Here is a 20,405-nt window from a genome sequence, read left to right as displayed (position 1 = left end):
TGACCTCCTCCTAAAATTGTGACTTTGTTTCTTAAAATAAGTTCAGTGCTTTTTAACAGCTGCTGGACAGCCAGTAATTTAACTGATGCAACTTTGCCTATCCAGACCCATGCTTTTCTTATAGACTTTATAAGTCCCCAGCTCCACAACATTCCCAGAAACTGAGGCCAGAATCCAGGCATTCTTGCTCCCAGCTTCCCTCTGCATTTCTACTGTGCTTCTTTTCCTTCCTGAATCTTGGCAGATGTTTGTGTATGGTGGAATCTAGGACCAGCTTCTAGAAGCTTCTCGCCCAGTCCTAGCTTGCTGGTGCCGTAGACAGAACCTAATGTTCCTTCTTATAGTCCCCTAAACCAAGAATCCTGACCTATTCAGCCTCCCCCTTGGGCACTAGCCAGTGTTGCTATTGTTCTGGAAAGTAGCCATGCTAGTCTGGGACAGGAAATGCCCAAATAAAGAGAGAAAGAAAAGAGGCTTGTGGCCCTTTTAAGGGGCTAACAGATTTATTGTGGCACAAGCATTTCATGGGCAAGAGAGCCTCCTTAATTAGATGCAGGAAGGGTTATCCACAATTTCTACAGGACACACACGCACACACGGGTATAGAGAACAAAAATTGTAAACAGTGGGGTGAAAAGGCCATGAAATGCAAGAGCTACAGCCTGTATCTTATTAGTCACCTTTCTATAAAAAGTGGATATGCAAAGCAACTTAACAAAGGCAGGAGATAAGGCGCTACAATAACAACTCCAGAGCACCATAAAAGACACCTCTTTTATAAGGAGGTTGGGCAGTGCTGGCTTCTTGTGTGTGTTTTGTAACTTGCCTCTCTCCTTCCCTCCCTCCCGCAGCTTCACCAGCATAATTGGAATCGGAGTTGGAGCTGGTGCCTACGTCCTGGCCCGTTACAGCGTAAGTGGCCCAGAGAAACGTGGGTTCAGAGCCCACATTTGCCAGAAGGAGGGGCAGGGGTGGGGCGCACATGAAACAAATATGCACCCTGCCAGATGGATGTGGTAAGATCACCTCGTGGTGGTTGGAACACCTCAGAAAGTAATGTGAAAATCATGCCACAGAATAGGGCTTGATAGTTCAATCAGACAAATCGCATTGCCCTGCTACGGTAGAGTGGTGTAGTTGTTATATTAATATTGTGTTTAAGAATAGTTATTGACCACTTTTCAACAAGAATCGCTTTATGCGGCAAAATGAACTAAGAAATGGCTCCCTGTCCCAAGAAGGCTAAAAAGGTGCAGGAAAAGCACCAGCTCACCGGTTATTTGGGGTGAGCTGGAGTGTGCAGTGGAAATACGAGTCCAGCATACATGCCACAGCAGAGCTAGTACCACGTAGTAGTTAACAGACTGGGCCATGAGCCAAAAATGCCCCTGCCTTCAATTCTCACCCTGGCCAAAATACCACTGAATATCAGGAGAGCCCTGTCAGATCAGACCAAAGTCCATGCTGCATCCTAATTCCTATATCTGCCAGTCAGGGGACTCCAGGAAGCCTATAAGCCAGCCATGAAGGCTCTTGCCCCACCACCACCACCGCAGCATCTGGTATTCAGATGTGTGCTGTCATTGGTTGTTAATAGATGCACCCTCTGTAAACTTGTCTAACTCTTTTAAAAATCATGTAATCCCATTGCTTAAGTGCTTCAAGCCCCTATCATTTTAGTACCTTTTATTTCTCTACCTTTTTCAGTGCTATATTCCAGGGCTATAAAGTCCTTTCTGAGATGGGGTTGCACAGTATGCTAAATATAGCCACTTCGTAGCTATGTGATGACGATGTTGATACTGCCAGTTTTATTTGCCATCCCTTTCCTAATAATTCCGAGCATCCACTTTGTTCATTGTTCTGCTTTTTGAAGCCTGGTTGGTGGCATGGCTTTCACTGCAATGGTCCCTGTTCTATGGAACTCCCTGCCATGTGAAATACATTTGGCTCCCTGCGATCAGTGGAAGTTGACAACGCTCTTGTTCCAACAAGCATTTGCAATTTTCTGTTGATCTCCAGATCCTGGCATTGATGGTTTCGGCTTTTCATGCTGCTCGTTATTTAATGTTATGCTATTGTTGAAATCACGGGTTGCTAACCTTTCAACTTTAGGGCTCCTGGACCTTTAAAAGTTGAAAGGTTGGCCACCTCTGGTTTAAATTAATGTGTTACCTGTGGTATTGTTTATTGTGTTGGGAAGCCACCTTGAGAAAGGTAGGGTAGAAATCTCTTCACTTAAAATATAAGATGTGTTGGGGGTATGTGTTTCCCCTATTTGCAGGGAGATTTTTATATGGCAAACATTCAAAACTGGTATCTTCTGCCCATAATCTGAAGTTCAGTCTATCTCCCTCTTCCCAGTCCTCTAACCCCCACCAAGCATTCACCTGCCTCATTGTTCTGCTTGTAGAAATCCAAAGCTGTATATGGGCAGGCCTTTGAACACATGAAAGCCCTATACAGAGAGTATAGCGCTGATAATTATTATTTATGATTCATATATTATTTCCTCCCCACAGCTCTCGCACCCAGACACTGTGGAGGGCTTGGTTCTGATCAACATTGACCCCAATGCCAAGGGCTGGATGGACTGGGCCGCTCACAAGGTGAGGCTGAGGATGTTGATGAGGAGGCTAAAGGATGCCTGTTTGTGTAATCGGTACTCAGTGAGGAGAAGCAGCCTGGCAACCAGTTCTGAGTCTAAACCCTAAATGGATTACAGCAGCAAACACAACTAATTCATCAACAAACCCCATACATTAATTGAATGTCAAACTACTGTTGATTCTGGGCCAGCAGACATGGAACAGCAGAACTGATGGACTGAAAAGAACATTTATCTGCCACGGAAAGCCTTTGGAGTTCTGTCACTCTGTGCCCACTCTTCTTTCTGATGTTCCATCTTTTTCTCTTTATCTCTCTCTCTCTCTCCAGTTCCTCCTACTCCATCCATCACCAGCCTGGTTTTCTTCCTCTGATCTTTTCCCAACTTGCTACACTTTGCTCTTCATTTGCTACGCATCCTTTGACCCCACAGGAGTAGCACTGGGTATTTTTTGCCTCCATAATAATGTGCGTCCTCATGTATTCCATTCTCATGTGCCCTTTCACAGGAACATTCTGGAATCAATCTCTCACTCTAACTCTCAGAGAGAGAACACCTTTGTTGGATCTCTCAAAGCCCCTATATAATGGGTGTTCATTTTTTGGCTCCGGTTCAAGGTTCAGCTCATTTTTGCATTCCAGACCATTGTTTTATTAGAATTCCACTAGAGGTGACCTTCTACTGCAGGGCTCTATGAGACCCCTTTTGTCATTTTTCAAGCACCTATGTCAGGCTCTCAATGGGTGCTGCTCCTCTGTCATCTCCTGCTGGTGTGACTTGCAGGCCAATTCCCAAAGGGCATTTTCATCTGCCTTTTTCTTTGTTAATGCTCCTGCACCACACTTCTTGAATCTGATGCTGCTCTGCCTGCCTGACCCTCTCTTTTCTTACTCTTTCCCTATTATAGCAGCTTCAGCAGTTTTACTCTCCAGCGATGCGGCAGCTGTCTTTTTTTTCTATCGCACTCCTGCTAAAATGGTTGCCCCTATACGTACAATGCATACATCTCGGATGATGCTTTTGTCAAATTTCTCAGAGAGGAAAATCAGCCTTTGTTCACTTGCATACATCAATTCACTGAAACTTTTTGCAAATTTAAAATGGCTTTGCACTGAAACTTAAAGAGGAAGGGGAAAATACAACTACACATTTCATCAAATGAGGGATTGTGGGGAGGAGGGGCTAAAAAGCCCATCAACCCTCAGCTCATGGCATCCACTTGCTAGTCATCTCTGTACTTTAGCCGCTCCCCAGATCAACCTACCCACCACAGCCACCATCAATATGCAAATAAAAATGGATGCATGGTTCACGATTTTAAAGTTTCTGTACTGCTTAGTACTGAAGTTGCACACTGAAAAGCACCAGGATCCCCTCCCCCCAAATCAGATTGGGCTGGTGGTAAACATTGGTCAGGTTTGCCATTGAGTCCCCAAGTTTACATTTCCTGCTCTTTCTTGGTCTCTAGCTGAAGGAACTGGGCAAAGGATAACAGCAGAAAGTCTGCTACACTCTCGGGCACCTTTTTCATGATTGGTTTGCATGTTTCAGGACCTAACCATAGCATTGAAGTTCTGGGTGAGTCACATTGAGCACTGACTTACATTTAAGCACTGGATGAGGAGCTGAGGACCACAGCATCACAAAGATCTTTATCTGTTCATTATGAACCCCTCCTTCCCATACAGACCCCACTGAGTCCTGTATCTCACTCTTGAACTCGTTCTGATTTATCTCTTCACTGATTCTGCTTCAGCTAATGGCTCGACATCCTCAGAGATGAGTTATGCAACATCTTCGATCTAGTAGGAGGTATGCTGGGGAGAGGAGGGAGGTGTGGCAGTGGTATGTGGGGCAGGGAGGTCAGCAACATGTGGCAGTGTTGAACCTCTCACAGAGGAAGTATTCTGGAATAGGAGGTTGTGTGTTTGTAAGTAATTTTAGTCTGTAATGTGTGTGTTTGTTCTGTTTTATTTGTACAAAAAAATTTTTTTTGTCCATTTGGGGGGGAGATCCATGAATGTTTGCAGTCTAATCATCCTATAGATATTTGCTGAGAAGTCAGTCTCATTTAACTCAGTAGACTAACTCCCAGGTGTGTGTATGATTGTAGCTAAGGCTTACTTTCCACATATGTGAGCAGCTTTCTGTGGCCAGCATGTGATGCAGGCAGTAGGTACACATGTCTATTCTAACTCCGGGTGAACACAATTTGCAGGAATTTACAAGCTCATTAGGTTCCTTGTGAGCCCCACTGAAATGACTGCAGCTGTTCTCAAGGAGCCTCCATAGCATTCAATTGGGCTTGCCCAAGAGAACTTTCCTAATCATGTGCTCATGATATGTCAGGGTGATTGTCTCTCTCCTACTCGCTGCCCCTCGACGCAATCTCAGATGCACCTTCTGGGTGCCACCTTGCCCTCCTCACAGTAGGTGTCCATGGCTTGCTTCTGCGCTCCGGAAAAATTCCTGGCTTGAGAGGAATGGAATGAGTCTCTGAGCTTCAGAGGGGACAGCTGTCAATCAGGGTCAGTGAACTGGGCTCCAGTGCTGCTAGCACTGTGTGAATGAGCCACACGTTTCTGTCAATTGGACAGTATTTACAAGCTGGACATTCAATCACAGTGGAAAATCTGAATTAGTGAAGTCCTGAAGGGAAAAAAGAGACCCATCGCAATGTCAGCTTCAGTTACTTCAGCAATCACCAGTGAAACTCAAGGGCCAGAGCAATACCTCCTTTGCAGATTTGATGAAAATGAGAAAGATTGTCTTTTTTCTCTCTAAACAAGCAGCCCATTCTTTGGTAACTCTCAACACAGTGATACAGTGGCACCAATGTGGCTGCTGCTATATCCTGTGGGGGAGTTTCAGCCTCTGGAGGCCTCCTTGGGTAAGCCCCAGCAGCTGTCATGGGTCAACTTGGGCTGCACCAGCACTACAACCAGCAGCCCTATAGCTGGCACAAGTCTGCATTGATCCAGGAAGGCGGATTGCTCCTTGTATGGGGGTTAGGATTTGGTGGACACCATTACAGTCAAACCCACCCCTTCCCAGGCCTTATCCACCCCCCTCCCCGTTCCCTGCCCCCATTCCATTCAACCCATTCCCAGGTCCCTCCCATCCCCTGTGCAGTTTTACCTGCACTGGTGGACTGTCCATCTTCATGCAGACCCAGAGGCTTGTGATGGCCAGGCCATGCACACAGGTGGTATAAACAACCCATAGGATTGGGCCAAAGGTGTGGTTGGATTTGATCTCCAGTTATGCACCTCAAGAAAATTCAGCTTGGATTTGATAGGTCAGTCTGGTTTAGGCCTGCAAGGGGAGTGGCAACACTGTTTGCAGTCTTTTGAATTTCTGGAAAGTTTTAACTTCAGCTTGAGGGAAGATACGAAGATTGTCAAATGACCAGGAATAAAAAACCTTCACCTGCTCTCTTTGTCTTTAACTTATCTGCAGAAATCAGCTTTCCCTAGTGGAAAGTTACTTGCTAGTGCCTTTAGCATCAGTTTGTTGCGCAGACACAGTTACAACTTGCTAGATGGACAATGGGGTAGCTTTGGAAGGTAGATCAGTCTACAGAGGTCAGAGTGATGCTAGGATGCCTTAGTAATGCCCCTCCCTGGTCTTCCGCAGGAGGAGCTTTCCAAGAACAATGAGTTGGTGCATCAGCAGCGGGACATCTTGAGTCATGCGACCAATTTGCCCAACATCCAGCTCTACTGGAACAGCTACAACAGGTTTGTCTAGGCAGGATGGAGGGGAAGACAATGCTAACAGAAGACCTGAAGGAGGGTGGCGGACTAACGGGTGGGCAGGGCCATAAATATCACAATGTTCATAAATGGAGATATCCTTACCCTCTACAGCAGGCATTTCCCAAACTTCTTACAGTTGATGCATAGGGTTCTCTTTCTTTCTTTCTTTCTTTCTTTCTTTCTTTCTTTCTTTCTTTCTTTCTTTCTTTCTTTCTTTCTTTCTGAGCAAAAAGACAACCTGCCTTCAGAGGGGTACCTCCCCCATGCTTCTATATGAGTCTCTGTTCTGAGTGTATCTCCTGATTGGAAGGAGGCAAACCCAGCACCATGACTCAGTTTGGGGGGGCGGGGGGGCAACAGCCAGCCTCCTTTCAGGGTGGCTCATTCTGGTGCCTCTTTGTATCGGGAGTGAGTGATTATCCAATGATGCCCAATGCAGAGAAGCAGCAAAATTTCTGCCAGAGCAATAAATCACAGTTAATCTCCAGGCAGTCTTCCCCAGGCAGTCTATGCTTTTCGTTCTTGCTTTTATATGAAAATCCACGGGGTTTGTTTGTTTTTAGATTTTTTAATTATTGTAAATCGTTGTTAATTGTTTTTAATGTTGTATTTTTTTTAAAGTGTTGTAAGCCGCCTTGTGTGCCCGTTGGGCAAAAAGGCGGGGTATAAATTAATAAAATAATAATAAAATAATAATAATGGAATGGCTGTTTTGGGCTCACAGGATCATTCAATGAATTCATTTCTTCTGCCACATTCACAGTTTGAGGAGTTACTGTTCCTGCCATTTGCAGCTTTTGTATTGGGAACATGTAAATTTAATTGTATACTTCTCCTTCAACATTGCAAAAAGGCACCAAACTTTTTTGTTCTGGCAATGTGCCCCATGTCCTCAAATGTGAACCAACAGAATCGATCAAGTTAAAAAGCGATGATCTAAACATTTGGAATTCATTAATCACTGCATGGTGGATATAGACAGGGCTGCGTGTTTGCTGTGATTCAGCAACTGCTCTGATAAAGTACAAAATGGTTACAAAATGAAACAGCCCATGAATCATAGCTTTTTTTTTTTAAGTTTCTAGTCCTTATGATGGCAAAGATATACTAGAAGGGCAATGTGGGCAACGTCTGTTGATGTGTCAAAAGCCAGTGGGCTGGTCAAATAATAATAATAATAATAATAATAATAATACAGGTATTTCTATACCGCCTTTCTTGGTCCTCAGATTTCTCCTTAGACTTTATTCAAGGCGGTTTATATAGGCAGGCAATTTAAATCCCCGTAGGGATTTTTACAATTTGAAAGAAGGTTTCTATCTTTCAAGAAACCACAACATTCAGATGTTTCTTTCTTGAGCTGGTCGCACATTCTGGCCTCCATCCTCCCACGCTCAGACCAGGTGGAATAGCTCGGCTCAGCTTGTCAGCTGCTTCAAGGTCGCACGGTGCCGGTGGCCTCGAACTGGCGACCTTCAGATGTTATCTTCAGACAAATGGCGGCTCAGCCCTCTAGACCAGACCTCCTGCCTCCTGCCTGAAAATGAGATTTTCAGTAGTTGAGAACCAGCTACAGTGGCCTGTGAACCTTTTTGCTCCTTTCCACACCTACTAAGATCAAAATAAATGGTAGAAAATAAAAGAAATTCCAGTGTGGCATAATTCATACCAGCTGCAGCATTAGGTTTTCATGAATGAAAAATTTGGATTGCCTGGCTGCACAATTTTGATGGTCCAGGAGGTTGTTAACACCTGAGTTTGAAGGGTATGCTCATGCTATTAAGAGGAGAGGCAGGGATACTGTCAAATGTGTTCCTGCAATAAACTTGTTCAGGGCACAGGCACGCCCTTCCAGCTCAGCTGTTGGCAACCCTGATACAAAGGGGAAGAAAGAGGAGCAGAGCATAGTTATGGGATGGAGGGGAGCAGGAGGGGGACAGGAAGTATAAAGAACTGAATTTACAAGGTTAAAAGAAATTGACAATTCCCTTCTCCTTTTTACCCAGCCGCAGAGACCTGAGCTTGGAGCGCGGAGGAGACATCACGTTCAAGTGAGTGCCATCCATCCTATGGATCTTTCTTTATCCTCTTAGCTTAGCATTATATTGTTGTCTTCCTACAGTTGCCACCGTTACTTCTGACTGGGCTCACATGCTCTTAACAGGTGGATATTCAATTGTGGAAGCTTTTCCTGTCTTTGCATGTCCATTCCAGACCTGTGGATTCCCTGCCTCTTGTATACTTATTAAAGGCACAGGAGCCCAAGCAGAAAAAATAAGTGACTGCTGTCTGGATGAGTTTTCAAAGTGGCCACCACAAATTATTTTCTCCCATCCATCCAAAGAGAGAGAATTATTACACATCTTTATCCCACCCTTCTTTCAAGCTCAGGGCAGCAGCTTTAATCTGTACTAAAGTGTGGATGATTTTAATGCACATCAGTGATCTCTTTGTGTGTGTGTGTGTGTGTGGTGTTTATGCTTGTCACTTACCCTAGTCCAGCATTAAGCAAGATGTCCAGGAAAAGATTGTCAACTGACTAGGGGGGAAAAAAACCAGCCTGGGTTGTTTTCGTCCCTTTACCAGCAGTGTGGTATGCCAGAATCAGCTGGTGAAGCTTTTCACAGCATAGAGATAAACACTATCACTGCTAATGTTTCCGGATTTAGCTGGTGTTAAAGGCATAGGAACAGTGGCTAGTTGAAAAATTGGCAAGCCTTTACATAAAGGGTGGCATTTCCAAGTTAGAAACCCAATGTAAGTAATTAACACTCTCTAGAAGGAAAAGCAGAAGGCTTTGGGGGTTGTTTCTTTTTTTTTAACTGCAGCATAGTCTCCTATATATCTCTGCTTCCTGATTTCTTATCCTAATTAATCTTACGCCGGATTAATTAGATGCAAGTCTGTTCCATTTTTCAAATCAATTTTTTTCACCCCAAAACCTCAGGGACTTGCTTGCATGATTAATTAATCCAAAATAAAAAGGTGTGACCTTGTGAATCACTTCACGAGGTGCCAAGAGGGAGACAGAAGTCACGCTCCTAACGAGAGAGAGAGAGAGAGAGAGAGAGAGAGAGAGACTAAAAATAGAGATTTCTTTGGTTGTGTCTGAATGGAAGCCATCTTTGGCTGCAATTTTTGTGTGTTTCTTTCTTGTTTTCACTGATCCCTGCTGACAGAACCATGAAAAACTCCCAAGACTCCAGTGCCCTGAAAGGTCCTCCAAAAACTGGAGTCAGACAACATGCTTAAGCTTTCCTCTACTGAGCTTCCTAAGTTTCCTGGCCATGTACTCTCCTTCCTCTCAGGACCTATGGGCAATCTGTTGGGTTGAGTAATTAACAAAAAAAGAGAGAGAGTGACTCCAGGATGGTGTAGTGGGCCTTTGTGATGCCCCAGCCTGAGAGTCTTAGACCCTGGGCCCTTAAGGGGCGGGGGAAAGGAGCAACATGATCCCCAGGATTGCACTGCTCCCATGGGCCAAGGGAGGGGTTGTACTTAAAGGGTGACACAGCAGCCTCCAGAGGTGCAGGGAGCCCCACAGAGCCCTCCATGGGGCTCCCCAAGTCTTAAAATAGTAAAAATAAGCAATCAGAAATCACTTCCAATTTCACAATTGCAAACCAGAAGTGGTTTCTGATCACTTATTTATTATTCTAAGACTTGGAGGGCCCTGTGGAGGGGTCTCTGGGGCTACCCTCACTTCCTAGAGACTGCTGTGTCTCCTGTCAGTAAAAAAAAACCCACTGGCCCCCAGCAGCAGTGCGATCCTGGGGATCATGCCCCTGCCTTCACCCTTCCCCTGCCAAGGCTTGCACCAGGAGATTTACTCCCAAAGAGTTTGAGAACTGCTGATATAGTGGTTTGGGAGTTGGATTAAGACCTGGAAGATCTAGATTCATATCCCCACTCAGTCATCCTGGGTGACCTTGGGCCAGTCACTATCTTTCAGCCTCACCTACCTCACAGGGCTGTTGTAAGGGCAAAAGGAGGAATAAGTTCATCCAACTGTGTACACCACCCTGAGCTCCTTGGAGGAGAAGGGTGGTATAAAAATGTGGATAAATAAATAATAAATCTCCACATATATTGCTGCCTTGGGCAACTATTAATTTTCCCCTCCCTACTTGGCATCTGGTTGAATGTGGAGGTTGGGAGGAGAATGTTCCTTCCTCAAGGGTTTCCCCAGTTGCAGGCTCTTGTGAATGGAATGCTTTTCAGAATGCTCTGAAAGTGAATGGAAAGAGATGGGGCTGCAGCTGGAACAATTCTTGGTGAGGCATGTTTGCCCTAGCCCTGTCACCCCAAAGTTTGGGGGAGCAGCTGAGTTCCTCCTCCCTGGACATTTTTATTCAGAGTAGCAGGTCCTCCTTGAATAGTGATGTCCCAGGCACTGGCTGTTAGGTTGGGCTGCTCCAGGAGTAGGCTGAGATTATTAAGCAACCTCAGAAAGCTCTCCTGGTCCGAGCAAAAGGGCTGGGCTTTAGCTGATGCCACAGACAATAATGAGGGATGTTGCCAGGTGACCTTTCATGATAAGCGCACATGATAGACCAACCCTGACTTTTCCTTTACTTGCTCTGGGCCATACTGTAGGAGACACTTGCCTTCAACTTGTGTGTCTTCCTTTCCCTAAATATAAGCTACATGGGTGATCTGGATTGGGCCCATGGTAAGAGGGGAGCTTTGACCCTTTGCCTTGCCATGGTCCTGATCTGTATCAGGCCTCCCTGCAGTTGCTGTTTCTTGTTGGCACCAATGGAAGCTTCCCTCCTGGGGTAAATAGCAACCGGGGTGTGGGGAGCCTTTACTTCCATGTCCCAGTCCTGATCCAGTTCAACCTCTCTCTCCCCCCCCCCACCCAGCCACTTCTGGCATTTAAGAGGGGAAACCCAGAAACAAATAGGAGAAAACAAACTTCTTGTCTAGTTGGTCCTCAGTGGAGAGGATTCCAAGAAAGCATCCTGCTGTCACTCCCCCCCCCCCCACGGAAACCTGAGATCAGGAGACAGCTGAGAAGTTTCTGAGAATCCTGCCCTATAGAGTGACAAATCGGAAAAGTCAGGGCCTGCTCATTCTCAGTCATTGTCCTGTAAGGACAAATCTTGGGTCTGCTTCAGTGGATCTGATGGTGAGGTTGGGAAGAGAAGCTGTGTTGGCCCGAGAGCATGGTTATATGCAATGTGGGTCTTACTGAGAATTCTGAAGTCTCTCCCACCAACAGAGAAAGCCAGAAGGCTCAGAAATCACATGCTGCTGGAGGAGGAGCTGCTGACTGCCTTTCTCCTTTGTTTATTTCCCTTTCTCTGTCTTTCGAGTGGCTTTTCCCCTGCTTGTCTCCCTCCCAACACCTAAGGAAAATCAGCCACTAAGGAAAAAGGAAGATGAATTGTGGATGGTTTCCAGTGCTCTTCCTTCACTGTGGGTGTGGATTTTATTTATTTATTGTTCACATTTTTATCCTGCCCTTCCTCCAAAGAGTTCAATGTGCTGTACATAGTTCATCCCCTCCTTTTGTCCAACAACCCTGCGAGGTAGGTGAGGCTGAGAGATAGTGACTGGCCCAAGGTCACCTAGGAAGCTTCATGTCCCACCTTTCTGTCCCTGGTGGCAGGGGAGCCTTGGCATTTTCACCAGGCAGAGCTTTCACAGTGTGGGGCTGCTTTCACATCGCAAGTATAATGTGTAGCCAGGCTCCGAGACCCCAGCCCTAAAGTTGCTGTACTCAGAAGTAAATCCCAAATAAGTCACATTTCAGCTTAAGAAAAGTTTTGACCTTTGGTCATTTTGTCCATGTTGCCAGGTGCCCTGTGATGCTGGTAGTAGGAGATCAGGCTCCTCATGAAGATGCAGTGGTGAGTGACGGTGTCTGCCTCTCTTTTTTAAAGCTCTGCAGCACCAACAGCATATTCAGCTTCTGGGTCTTCAGTCCTTTGCTCTTATGCTGAAGGCTGGAATTCTCAGTCTCCCCTTTGGCCCTGCTCTTTGTCCTCACATTGTCTGTCTCTCCTGCCAGGTGGAGTGTAATTCCAAACTGGACCCCACTCAGACTTCTTTCCTTAAGGTAAGCAATTGCTCTCGAGAACCCTTTACACACAGCTTTCAGCGCCAAGGGTGATGTTACAGGTCTGGTGTGGATCGAGGGCCCATGGACTCCCAGGGTCACTACGGGCTGAAACCCTCCAAAGCAGGCAGCAGGAGCTTGAGTTGCTCAACCAGAATTATAGCTTTGTCCTGCCCTCCCCATCCATGTTTGGGCTTCCTCAGAGATCAATGTGATGATGTGGGAGCCCCTGAAGAAATGCTTTTGTGGCTGGGGGGGGGGTGGGAGAGCTTGAGTGCCCCTTCCTTAGCACCACTAGAACACCTGGGAAGGGCTTCAGTTTTCCCCCTCTCTTTGCCCAGCCCATCTTTCTAACTGTACTTCACACCTAATTGCTCCCTGTTTTTTTTTAACTGACTTATTTACAGCCTAGCCCACCTCAAGCAGCACCAAATCTTTGACAAACTTCTTTGTTTTTGATTCTTACTTTTGGGCAGTAGTTCCCAAACTTTTTCAACTGGTGGCTCCCTTGACCTACTGGGTCATTGGCTGCAGCTCATCATTAGGGCTACAACCCTATACATTGTATAGGGCAGCGGGTTCTTCACTAGAATTTCCTGGCTGGTTTCCATGGCAAGCTGGGGAACCATGTTTGGGAACCATTGCTTTAGGGATTTTGGGGAGTACATTTTGCAAAAGTGCTCCCTCTAAATTCTAGCCTCAGATCATACCCCTCATTACATATTTCATCATTTCATCACACTCAGCGCAGCTTCATCCTATGCTGCAGCTAGAGATAAGGCCCAACTCCTCTCTCCATATCTTCCTGTCACACGCTGTCTGCAGGGCCTGCCCATTTAAAGTTCTGTTCGTATCTTTCAGATGGCAGATTCAGGAGGACAGCCACAGCTGACCCAGGTGAGATAAACAGACATGAGCTGGGGCTCTGAGGGACGGCTTGGTGAGGAATAGCTTATGTGTGTTCTCAAGTGGGTGTGCGGAAGGTAACTCCAGAGCCAAGTAGCTTCAATGGTGGTCACTTCTGAACCTTCTCCCCTCAGTGGATGGCTCGCATTTTTCCTTGTTTCCTCCCATCTTCCAGGAACCTAGGTTCAAATTCCAACCCAGCCTTATCTGAAGCATGAATGGAATATTGAGCCAAGTACACTACTGAGCAGTATATGTATTTAAAAATGTACAGTTGGCTCTCCTTTTCCACGGGTTTAGCACTACAGATTCGGGAGTTGCCAACCCCACATCTGGAGGGCCTCAAGGACGCAGTTTGGTAAAAACCAGGTGTTACTTACAACAACAACAACAACAACAACAGTATTTATATACCGCTTTTCAACAAAAAGTTCACAAAGCGGTTTACAGAGAAAATCAAATATCTAATGGCTCCCTGTCCCAAAAGGGCTCACAATCTAAAAACACCTTCGGGAGGCTTTCTGAGGTGTGGGAAGGCTGAGTGCCTCAGAACACCACTTCCCTGTGCCTCCGAACACCTCTAAGATGCGAGCAGAGGGCATTTCCAGTTGTGTCTGGGAGATCCAGAAGGCCCTCCCCATAGATTCCATTATCTGCAGATATTGGTATCTACGTAAGGTCTGGGAACTGATCCCTTGCAGATACCAAGGACCAGCTGTAAATTATTGCATAAGGATCCATTTAAGCCTGCCCACCCCAATATGGTCTGCTCTCCAAAAGTCTAATAGCCCAGTACTGTCCCCCACCATGCTATAGTGTTCAGCCACACCAGTGAAGCACACACTGTATGCTCTAGTGAAGGGGACAACCAGAAGGCTAAACCAAAGATAAGTAAAACCCATTCTACTTACCTCTGGGTAGGCTTCCTGGCTGTCTTTGGGTCAGACCCACACCAGCTTTGCAGCTGGCATAAGTCTGAGAAGAAAAGAAGGGCAAGGCAGGCTGGAAAATCACAGATAGGGGGATCCACCCCCTCGGGGCCCCAAAGCTCCCCCAGTCCTCCTCCCATCCATGACAGTCCCTTTACACTGACTTATTTCATCCAGTGTGCCCTGGACAGGAAGCCATTTCCACTGCCAGCCACTTTCACTGCCAGCCCTCGCGCGCTCGGCAGTGGCGCACCATTTACAATAGATGGCAACTTCCACTGTTGTAAGAAGATGTTACAATTGGGCCACTACTCAATAATAGGTACTTTTTTTTGAGATCTTGAAGCGAGTATCGGGTAATTTCATTTGGGGCCTAAGTAAATGCTGCATGCAAATGAAAGCTTGAAAGTCTTTTTTTTTTTTTTAATGATGAGAAAAGCTGCTTTGGGAAGGGATTACTTGAAATGAAGAAACCATGGGGGGGGGGGGATGATGAAAGAAAGTGCCTAACTCTTTCTTGCCTTCTGTTTCTCCACTCCCGAGCCTTTAGACCACACATTTGTGCTTGAAAGCATGCATTTTGGAAAGCCGCAGAGGGAGAAGTGACTGGAATGGAGAGGAGAATCAGACAGCAGCAAGAGGATTATGCACTCTCTCATGTCTCTGTTCCAAGTCACCTCCTTCCCATGATACTTTGCGGTGAAACAAGTTGGCCGCTGGGCGTCTATTACAGGCATTTCTACATGATATAGTTAGGCCCTAAATTGAACCTGCAAGATGATTTGAAAGATAAATACCAACCACCCTGAGTAATTCTCAGCCTTAACCCCTGAGCATAAAGAACATCTAAACCATCTCTACACATAATGAATTAGATCTTCTGTGACTTTCAGATCTCAGGGACATTGTTTTCAGTGCCTGAATGTTTATCAGTCTTTATAGTTTTGACAAAAGCTATAAAGAAGAACTTAATCCACAAATAATTCCATAAACATATTTAATTAAAAATGAAATAAAATTTAATGAGCAAAAGCTCCTGTTCACTTACTGCAAAACGCTAAGGCATATTTAATAATGTTTTTGCTCTCCATTACAATAACTATTCAGAACCAAATACAAAAAGTAGATCCTCAACTCTTAGCACCACCAGTTGAAGTTTGCCTTTGCACATTGAAATTGGCTCCTCCAACATAACTTTCTCTCCCTCTCTTTCTTCTCTTCGATTCTTCAGCCTGGGAAACTGACTGAGGCCTTCAAGTACTTTGTGCAAGGCATGGGATACAGTGAGTATTGAATCTTGGTCTCCCACATTCCACTCTGCATCCCCCATTAGCTATGCTTTAGTGAGAAAGTTGGGCCCCCTGTTTCATGGAGAGCCAGAATAGAGGTTTCATAGAATACCAGCCCCTCCAAATGTGTGGCTTTCTGAGAATATTAAGCCCAATTCTCCATTTAAAGCATGTGGGATTCAGCAATGAATGGGACCCTGACTTGTTACGAGATCTGTCGGCCAACAGCAAGCAGTGCTGTCTTGATTCTTGTTTGGTGTGGGGTCTGGGCTGTTGGAGGCAATGATCCATGTTTTCACCTGGCTGGACTGTGCGCTCCCTTGGAGTGTGCCCCAGAATCCTTTGCAGTTGTCCAAAGGACTCTGAGGTGTTTTCCCTATTCATACCCCTAATCCCCTCCATCTTTTGTCAGCCATGCCTCCACCACAGTTCTGTGGCCATGCAGCTCCGAGCTGAGCTGTGCACAGCACAGAGCACAGCAACCCAGAAGGTCAGAGATAATTTGTGACATCATTGCTGAGCATCTAAGGACAATATCACGATGCAGGCACATTGCTCCTCAGAAGAGGGAGGGGTCTGCACACTGGCTCAGACCCCTAAGACTGGCTTCTACCTCCTTCTCACAATAGTTAAAGGTCCCTCTGAAGTCAAGGTACCTCAGGGCCCCAAAAGCTTGAGACAGTTCTGCCTCTGCTGCTGAAAAATAACAGCCAGTGGTAAATATTCATCCCCAGAGGGTGTTTGGGTTCCCCCCTCCCACTCTAGACTGAGGTATCCTCTCCTATTTCTCCTCAGTCCCTCATGTACTGGACAAGAAACTGAGTATGGGGTCAGGTACCTTCTATAGTATTGCTCCCCAATTCCCCAACAATCACTTGGCCTACCTCCACCAATATGTCTTCTTACCATCACACACACTCCCCCCCCCAATCCTGGTTGCTCCTTCACTCCTGTGTGCTCCAATACACACAACCCACCATTAAAACACCAAGCTTTTTGCAGTGTTGGTGAGATAGCAGAATTTGCTTGACTTGGATTTCTGTTGTGTGCCCCTAAGAGGGCTAATGATAGACACTTGCATAATATTAGCTTTTTGCAATGTTGGTGAGACAGCAGAATTTGCTTTATTTGGATTTCTGTTGTGTGCCCCTAAGAGGGCTGATGACAGACACTTGCATAATATTATCCAGGGGCTGCCAGCAACTTCTCAGTTGTGCACCATGGAAACCCTAGGTTTTCATTCCAAAATGAAATTGTTCACATTATTAACATTGTGTGCTAACGTCCTTGTAATTGCATACAAACGTTATTAATTCGGCTTAATCCTGAATACAATATTGCAAAGTTTTGAAAAACAGTTTGAGGCAGGATAAGAGGTGATCATAGTTGCATCTATGACCATTTGGGGGAGTTTTCAAGGGAGAGAGGGATAAGTAAAGAGCTATGGGGTGGGAAGCATGATGGCAGGCCCTGATTATAGGCTTAATGATGCAAGTTGCAGGTGACAGGGTCCCTAATACGCGTTGCTTTAAAGCAAGGGTCTCCAAACATTTTGGCCAGAGGGATGCATCAAATATCTGGCATGGTGTTGAGGAAAAAAAATTTAAATATAAAATTTAAATTTTATATAAAATTTAAATAGATAAATTAGAGATGGAATTTAAATCTATTTAAAATTTAAATAGATAAATTAGAGATGGAATTTAGATGAGTGAATAAATGAATGAATGGGGTCATTCATTCAACCTGTCTGGCCCTCAGAACACCTTCCATACACAACCAAAGCACAGCTCTGGTCACGTACATGGAATTTAGATGAGTGAATAAATGAATGAATGGGGTCATTCATTCAACCTGTCTGGCCCTCAGAACACCTTCCATACACAACCAAAGCACAGCTCTGGTCACGTACAGTTGAGTGGGCAAGAGGCTGGCCGTGAGCCGGATAGAGGCTTGTTGCAGGCCGCATCTGGCCCCCGGGCCGGGATTTGGAGACCCCTGCTTTAAAGTGTCCTCAAGTATCCTTACATTCCATGAGGACTAGAAACCTAGCAGCATGATCCTTGTTCTGGGGCACTCTGCATATGCAGAAGAGAGCCATATCTACATAGTCTTCTACAGAGGATCATGTAGATCCTCCTCCTCCCCCCAGCCCCCTTCAGTGTTCAGTTCCATTTACTAGCTCTGTGGCTTTCAATGCACACCCAAAGGTGATGCGGTATGGAAAGAGCCTTGTAAAACATGAATTGACAACCTTAAACATTTCCCTAGTAGTTCCAGGCAGGGGTGGATCCAAGAATAGGCCATGGGTGTGTGCCCCCCCCCAAACCGACGCCAGAGGGGAATAGCACCTACCGGGACGGGAAACAGTCCAAGCATGGCTGGGAGCCCAAGTCTACCCACCTAGAAGAGGTGGATTGCGAGCCCAAATCTATCCGCCCAGGAAACCGTCCAATTCAACCAGGAACCTAGGTTTACCCAGCAGGTAGATCTGGGCTTCAAGTCCAGGTGGGAGCCCAAGTCAACCCACGTAGCAAACCTTGGCCATGGAGGCCAAAGTTCAGTAGGGAGTCCAGGTCTACCCGCCTGGGCAGGGCTTGACCTGGGCTCTCGGGTTAAGGTAGTGCTCATGGCCTCCCCAATACAAACACTGGATTCGCCCCTGGTTGCAGGTCTCCATTTTTCACTCCAAATGGTGGGGCAAAGCTGGGACCATTGCTGAGCTTGCCTAGTGCTGCTGTTTGTTGACCTGCTCACCCCTTCCCTCGCCAGACTCTGAGCATTGCCTTGGGTAGACGGTTCCTCAGAGACCAGAGCCTTGTCTGACTCCGCCTTTCTCTCTCCCTCTTTTCCTCCCACAGTGGCCTCATCCTGCATGACGCGCCTGTCCCGCTCACGCACCGCCTCTCTGTCAAGTGCAGCCTCGGGGGACGGGAACCGATCCCGCTCACGCACCCTGTCCCAGAGCAGCGAGGCCGGGGCACCGCAGCCGCCTGCCCCCACCATGGAGGTGTCCTGCTGAGCGCCAAGCCAGGGGACGAGACCGCCTCCCACCTCTGAACAGGACTTCTTCTGCTATCCCACAATGCACTCCGGCCACTGGGCCATGTGACGATCTCCCCTAACGGTACTAAATGTCCAGGGAGGCCCAGATGGGATGCAGTTTTACTCTTTTTAAAACAAACATTAACTCCCCCTGTCCTTTCCTTCTCACCCAACACATACACACCTCCCTTGCCAATCCCCCATTCCCTCCCTTTACCTAAATCTAGCCTCGCCCCCCCCATTTCCTTAATGTCCCTCAGCACCTAAGGAAATATGGATGGAATACTCATATACTTTCTAAAACTGTTAGCACCTGTTTTGAATTTCTCCTTTGTCATCCATCACCTTGTACACGTTAGTTTCCTTAATAAGGGAGGTCTGGATTATGGGTTTCTTCCTGTCTAAATCATCACTAACTAGTGTCCTGCCCCCTGATTTCTGAGTGAGAAATGTTCTTGGAGTCACCTGGACGGGCATCGAATGGTCTTGCTAGCGCTCTCCGCTCCTTCCAGCATGTATATGGACAAAAGCAGGACCTCACAAGAAAGATGCACGTCCCCCATAAGGGCTTGTGTTGCTGCTGTCATGCCAATGTAGTGCTCCTCTAGCAGGGGAGTCACATTTTTGTCCCCATGACCCTGTTCCCTCAACCTGATCTTTCCTCCTGTGGTTTCATCTCCTGAGTCTCCCAGCCACCCATCCAGTTTGCCCTGGAATGTTTGAATTCCTTTTCAGGGCTTGGATTTTCTTCTCCACTCTCGCTTTATGAGAAGCGCAGCCTTTTATTTTGCATCCACACGTCCCCACATACATACACCTCTCTCTGCCCAAAAGCTGCATTTCTTATCCATTCTCTTTCCTTCTCCATTCCCCCCTCTCCCACCCACCCCCCACACCTTAAAACTAATCCTTTGTAGATGATAGCTGCTTTGTGGTTTGCATGTACAGTTCCCGCTAGGACAGAGAACAATTTTGGCGGTTAAGGGGCATTTGGGAAGCTGGGTGAGGCTGAAATGGGGGGCGGGCGGGATTATTCCTCTTGGTATGTTGCAGGGGAATGCTGGGGTGGCAGGGGGCTTGAGCCAGATTCCATTATTGCAACTGTGCCAGGCACAGATTGGCAGTAGGTGATGATTCTCCTGGCTGTGTGTAATGAGACGAGTGGAGGAGACTCCAGAATTGTCATTGGCTGTGCATTTTTTTTTTGCAACAAGCACTGACTGTAGTAGGTTCCAGCTGCTGGCTTTGAGCAGGGCTCTTGTGGCGCCATGGAGGGTGGACTTTGCATCAGCTTATTCTGTTAACGGAATTCCAACTGTACCAGTTCTTTGAATGTTATTGGCTGTGTTAAAAAAAAACCTAATTGTACAGATTGAGTTTGCTATGTTGATCTCACAGCAGAATAAGGAATCCAGAATAAATAAGGTAAAATATTTTCTTTGGATCAACTATAGTGAGGGTAAGCAGTATGTAAACTTTTGAGTGACACAGAATACTTACTTCACCAAGCTGTAGAGCAAAGGGTTCTGTGTGACCTGAAAGCTGGAACACTCCCACACTAAAACATGATGGTCCAATTAGAAATTCGCTTTACTTATTCCTTTAACCTGATTGGCGCTGGGGGTAAATGGCTCAGCTGCCTATATAAAGGGGCATTGTTTGAAATGGATTCCAGCTGGAATTTTAACTCCCGCATGTAATGGGATCCTGTTGTATTTGAGAATGTGCGAGCTCTGTTTTTTTTTTTCCCCCAGAGCAGTTGATGGTGAATCCTGACTCTTAACAATAAAGTCTCTAGAGGAATGA

The 20,405-nt window shown here is 46.2% G+C and overlaps 1 protein-coding gene across 1 annotated transcript in view; it reads left to right on the top strand.

Annotated features, from left to right (window-relative positions):
* NDRG2 (NDRG family member 2) overlaps positions 1 to 20,405 on the top strand; it is a 38,603-nt gene extending 18,198 nt beyond the window's left edge. Inside the window, exons 7-16 of the mRNA XM_066631152.1 lie at positions 852 to 912; positions 2,523 to 2,669; positions 4,778 to 4,780; positions 6,245 to 6,348; positions 8,373 to 8,417; positions 12,170 to 12,221; positions 12,383 to 12,430; positions 13,292 to 13,327; positions 15,497 to 15,548; positions 18,416 to 20,405. Of these exons, the coding sequence (XP_066487249.1) occupies positions 852 to 912; positions 2,523 to 2,669; positions 4,778 to 4,780; positions 6,245 to 6,348; positions 8,373 to 8,417; positions 12,170 to 12,221; positions 12,383 to 12,430; positions 13,292 to 13,327; positions 15,497 to 15,548; positions 18,416 to 18,576 (709 nt within the window). The 3' untranslated portion in view covers positions 18,577 to 20,405. The remainder of the gene's footprint in view (positions 1 to 851; positions 913 to 2,522; positions 2,670 to 4,777; positions 4,781 to 6,244; positions 6,349 to 8,372; positions 8,418 to 12,169; positions 12,222 to 12,382; positions 12,431 to 13,291; positions 13,328 to 15,496; positions 15,549 to 18,415) is intronic.

Source organism: Tiliqua scincoides, chromosome 5, assembly GCF_035046505.1.
Source record: "Tiliqua scincoides isolate rTilSci1 chromosome 5, rTilSci1.hap2, whole genome shotgun sequence".
Classification (NCBI taxonomy): Eukaryota; Metazoa; Chordata; class Lepidosauria; order Squamata; family Scincidae; genus Tiliqua; species Tiliqua scincoides.
Note: the sequence above shows the minus strand (reverse complement) of the source record. Positions and strands in the feature narration are given on the sequence as shown.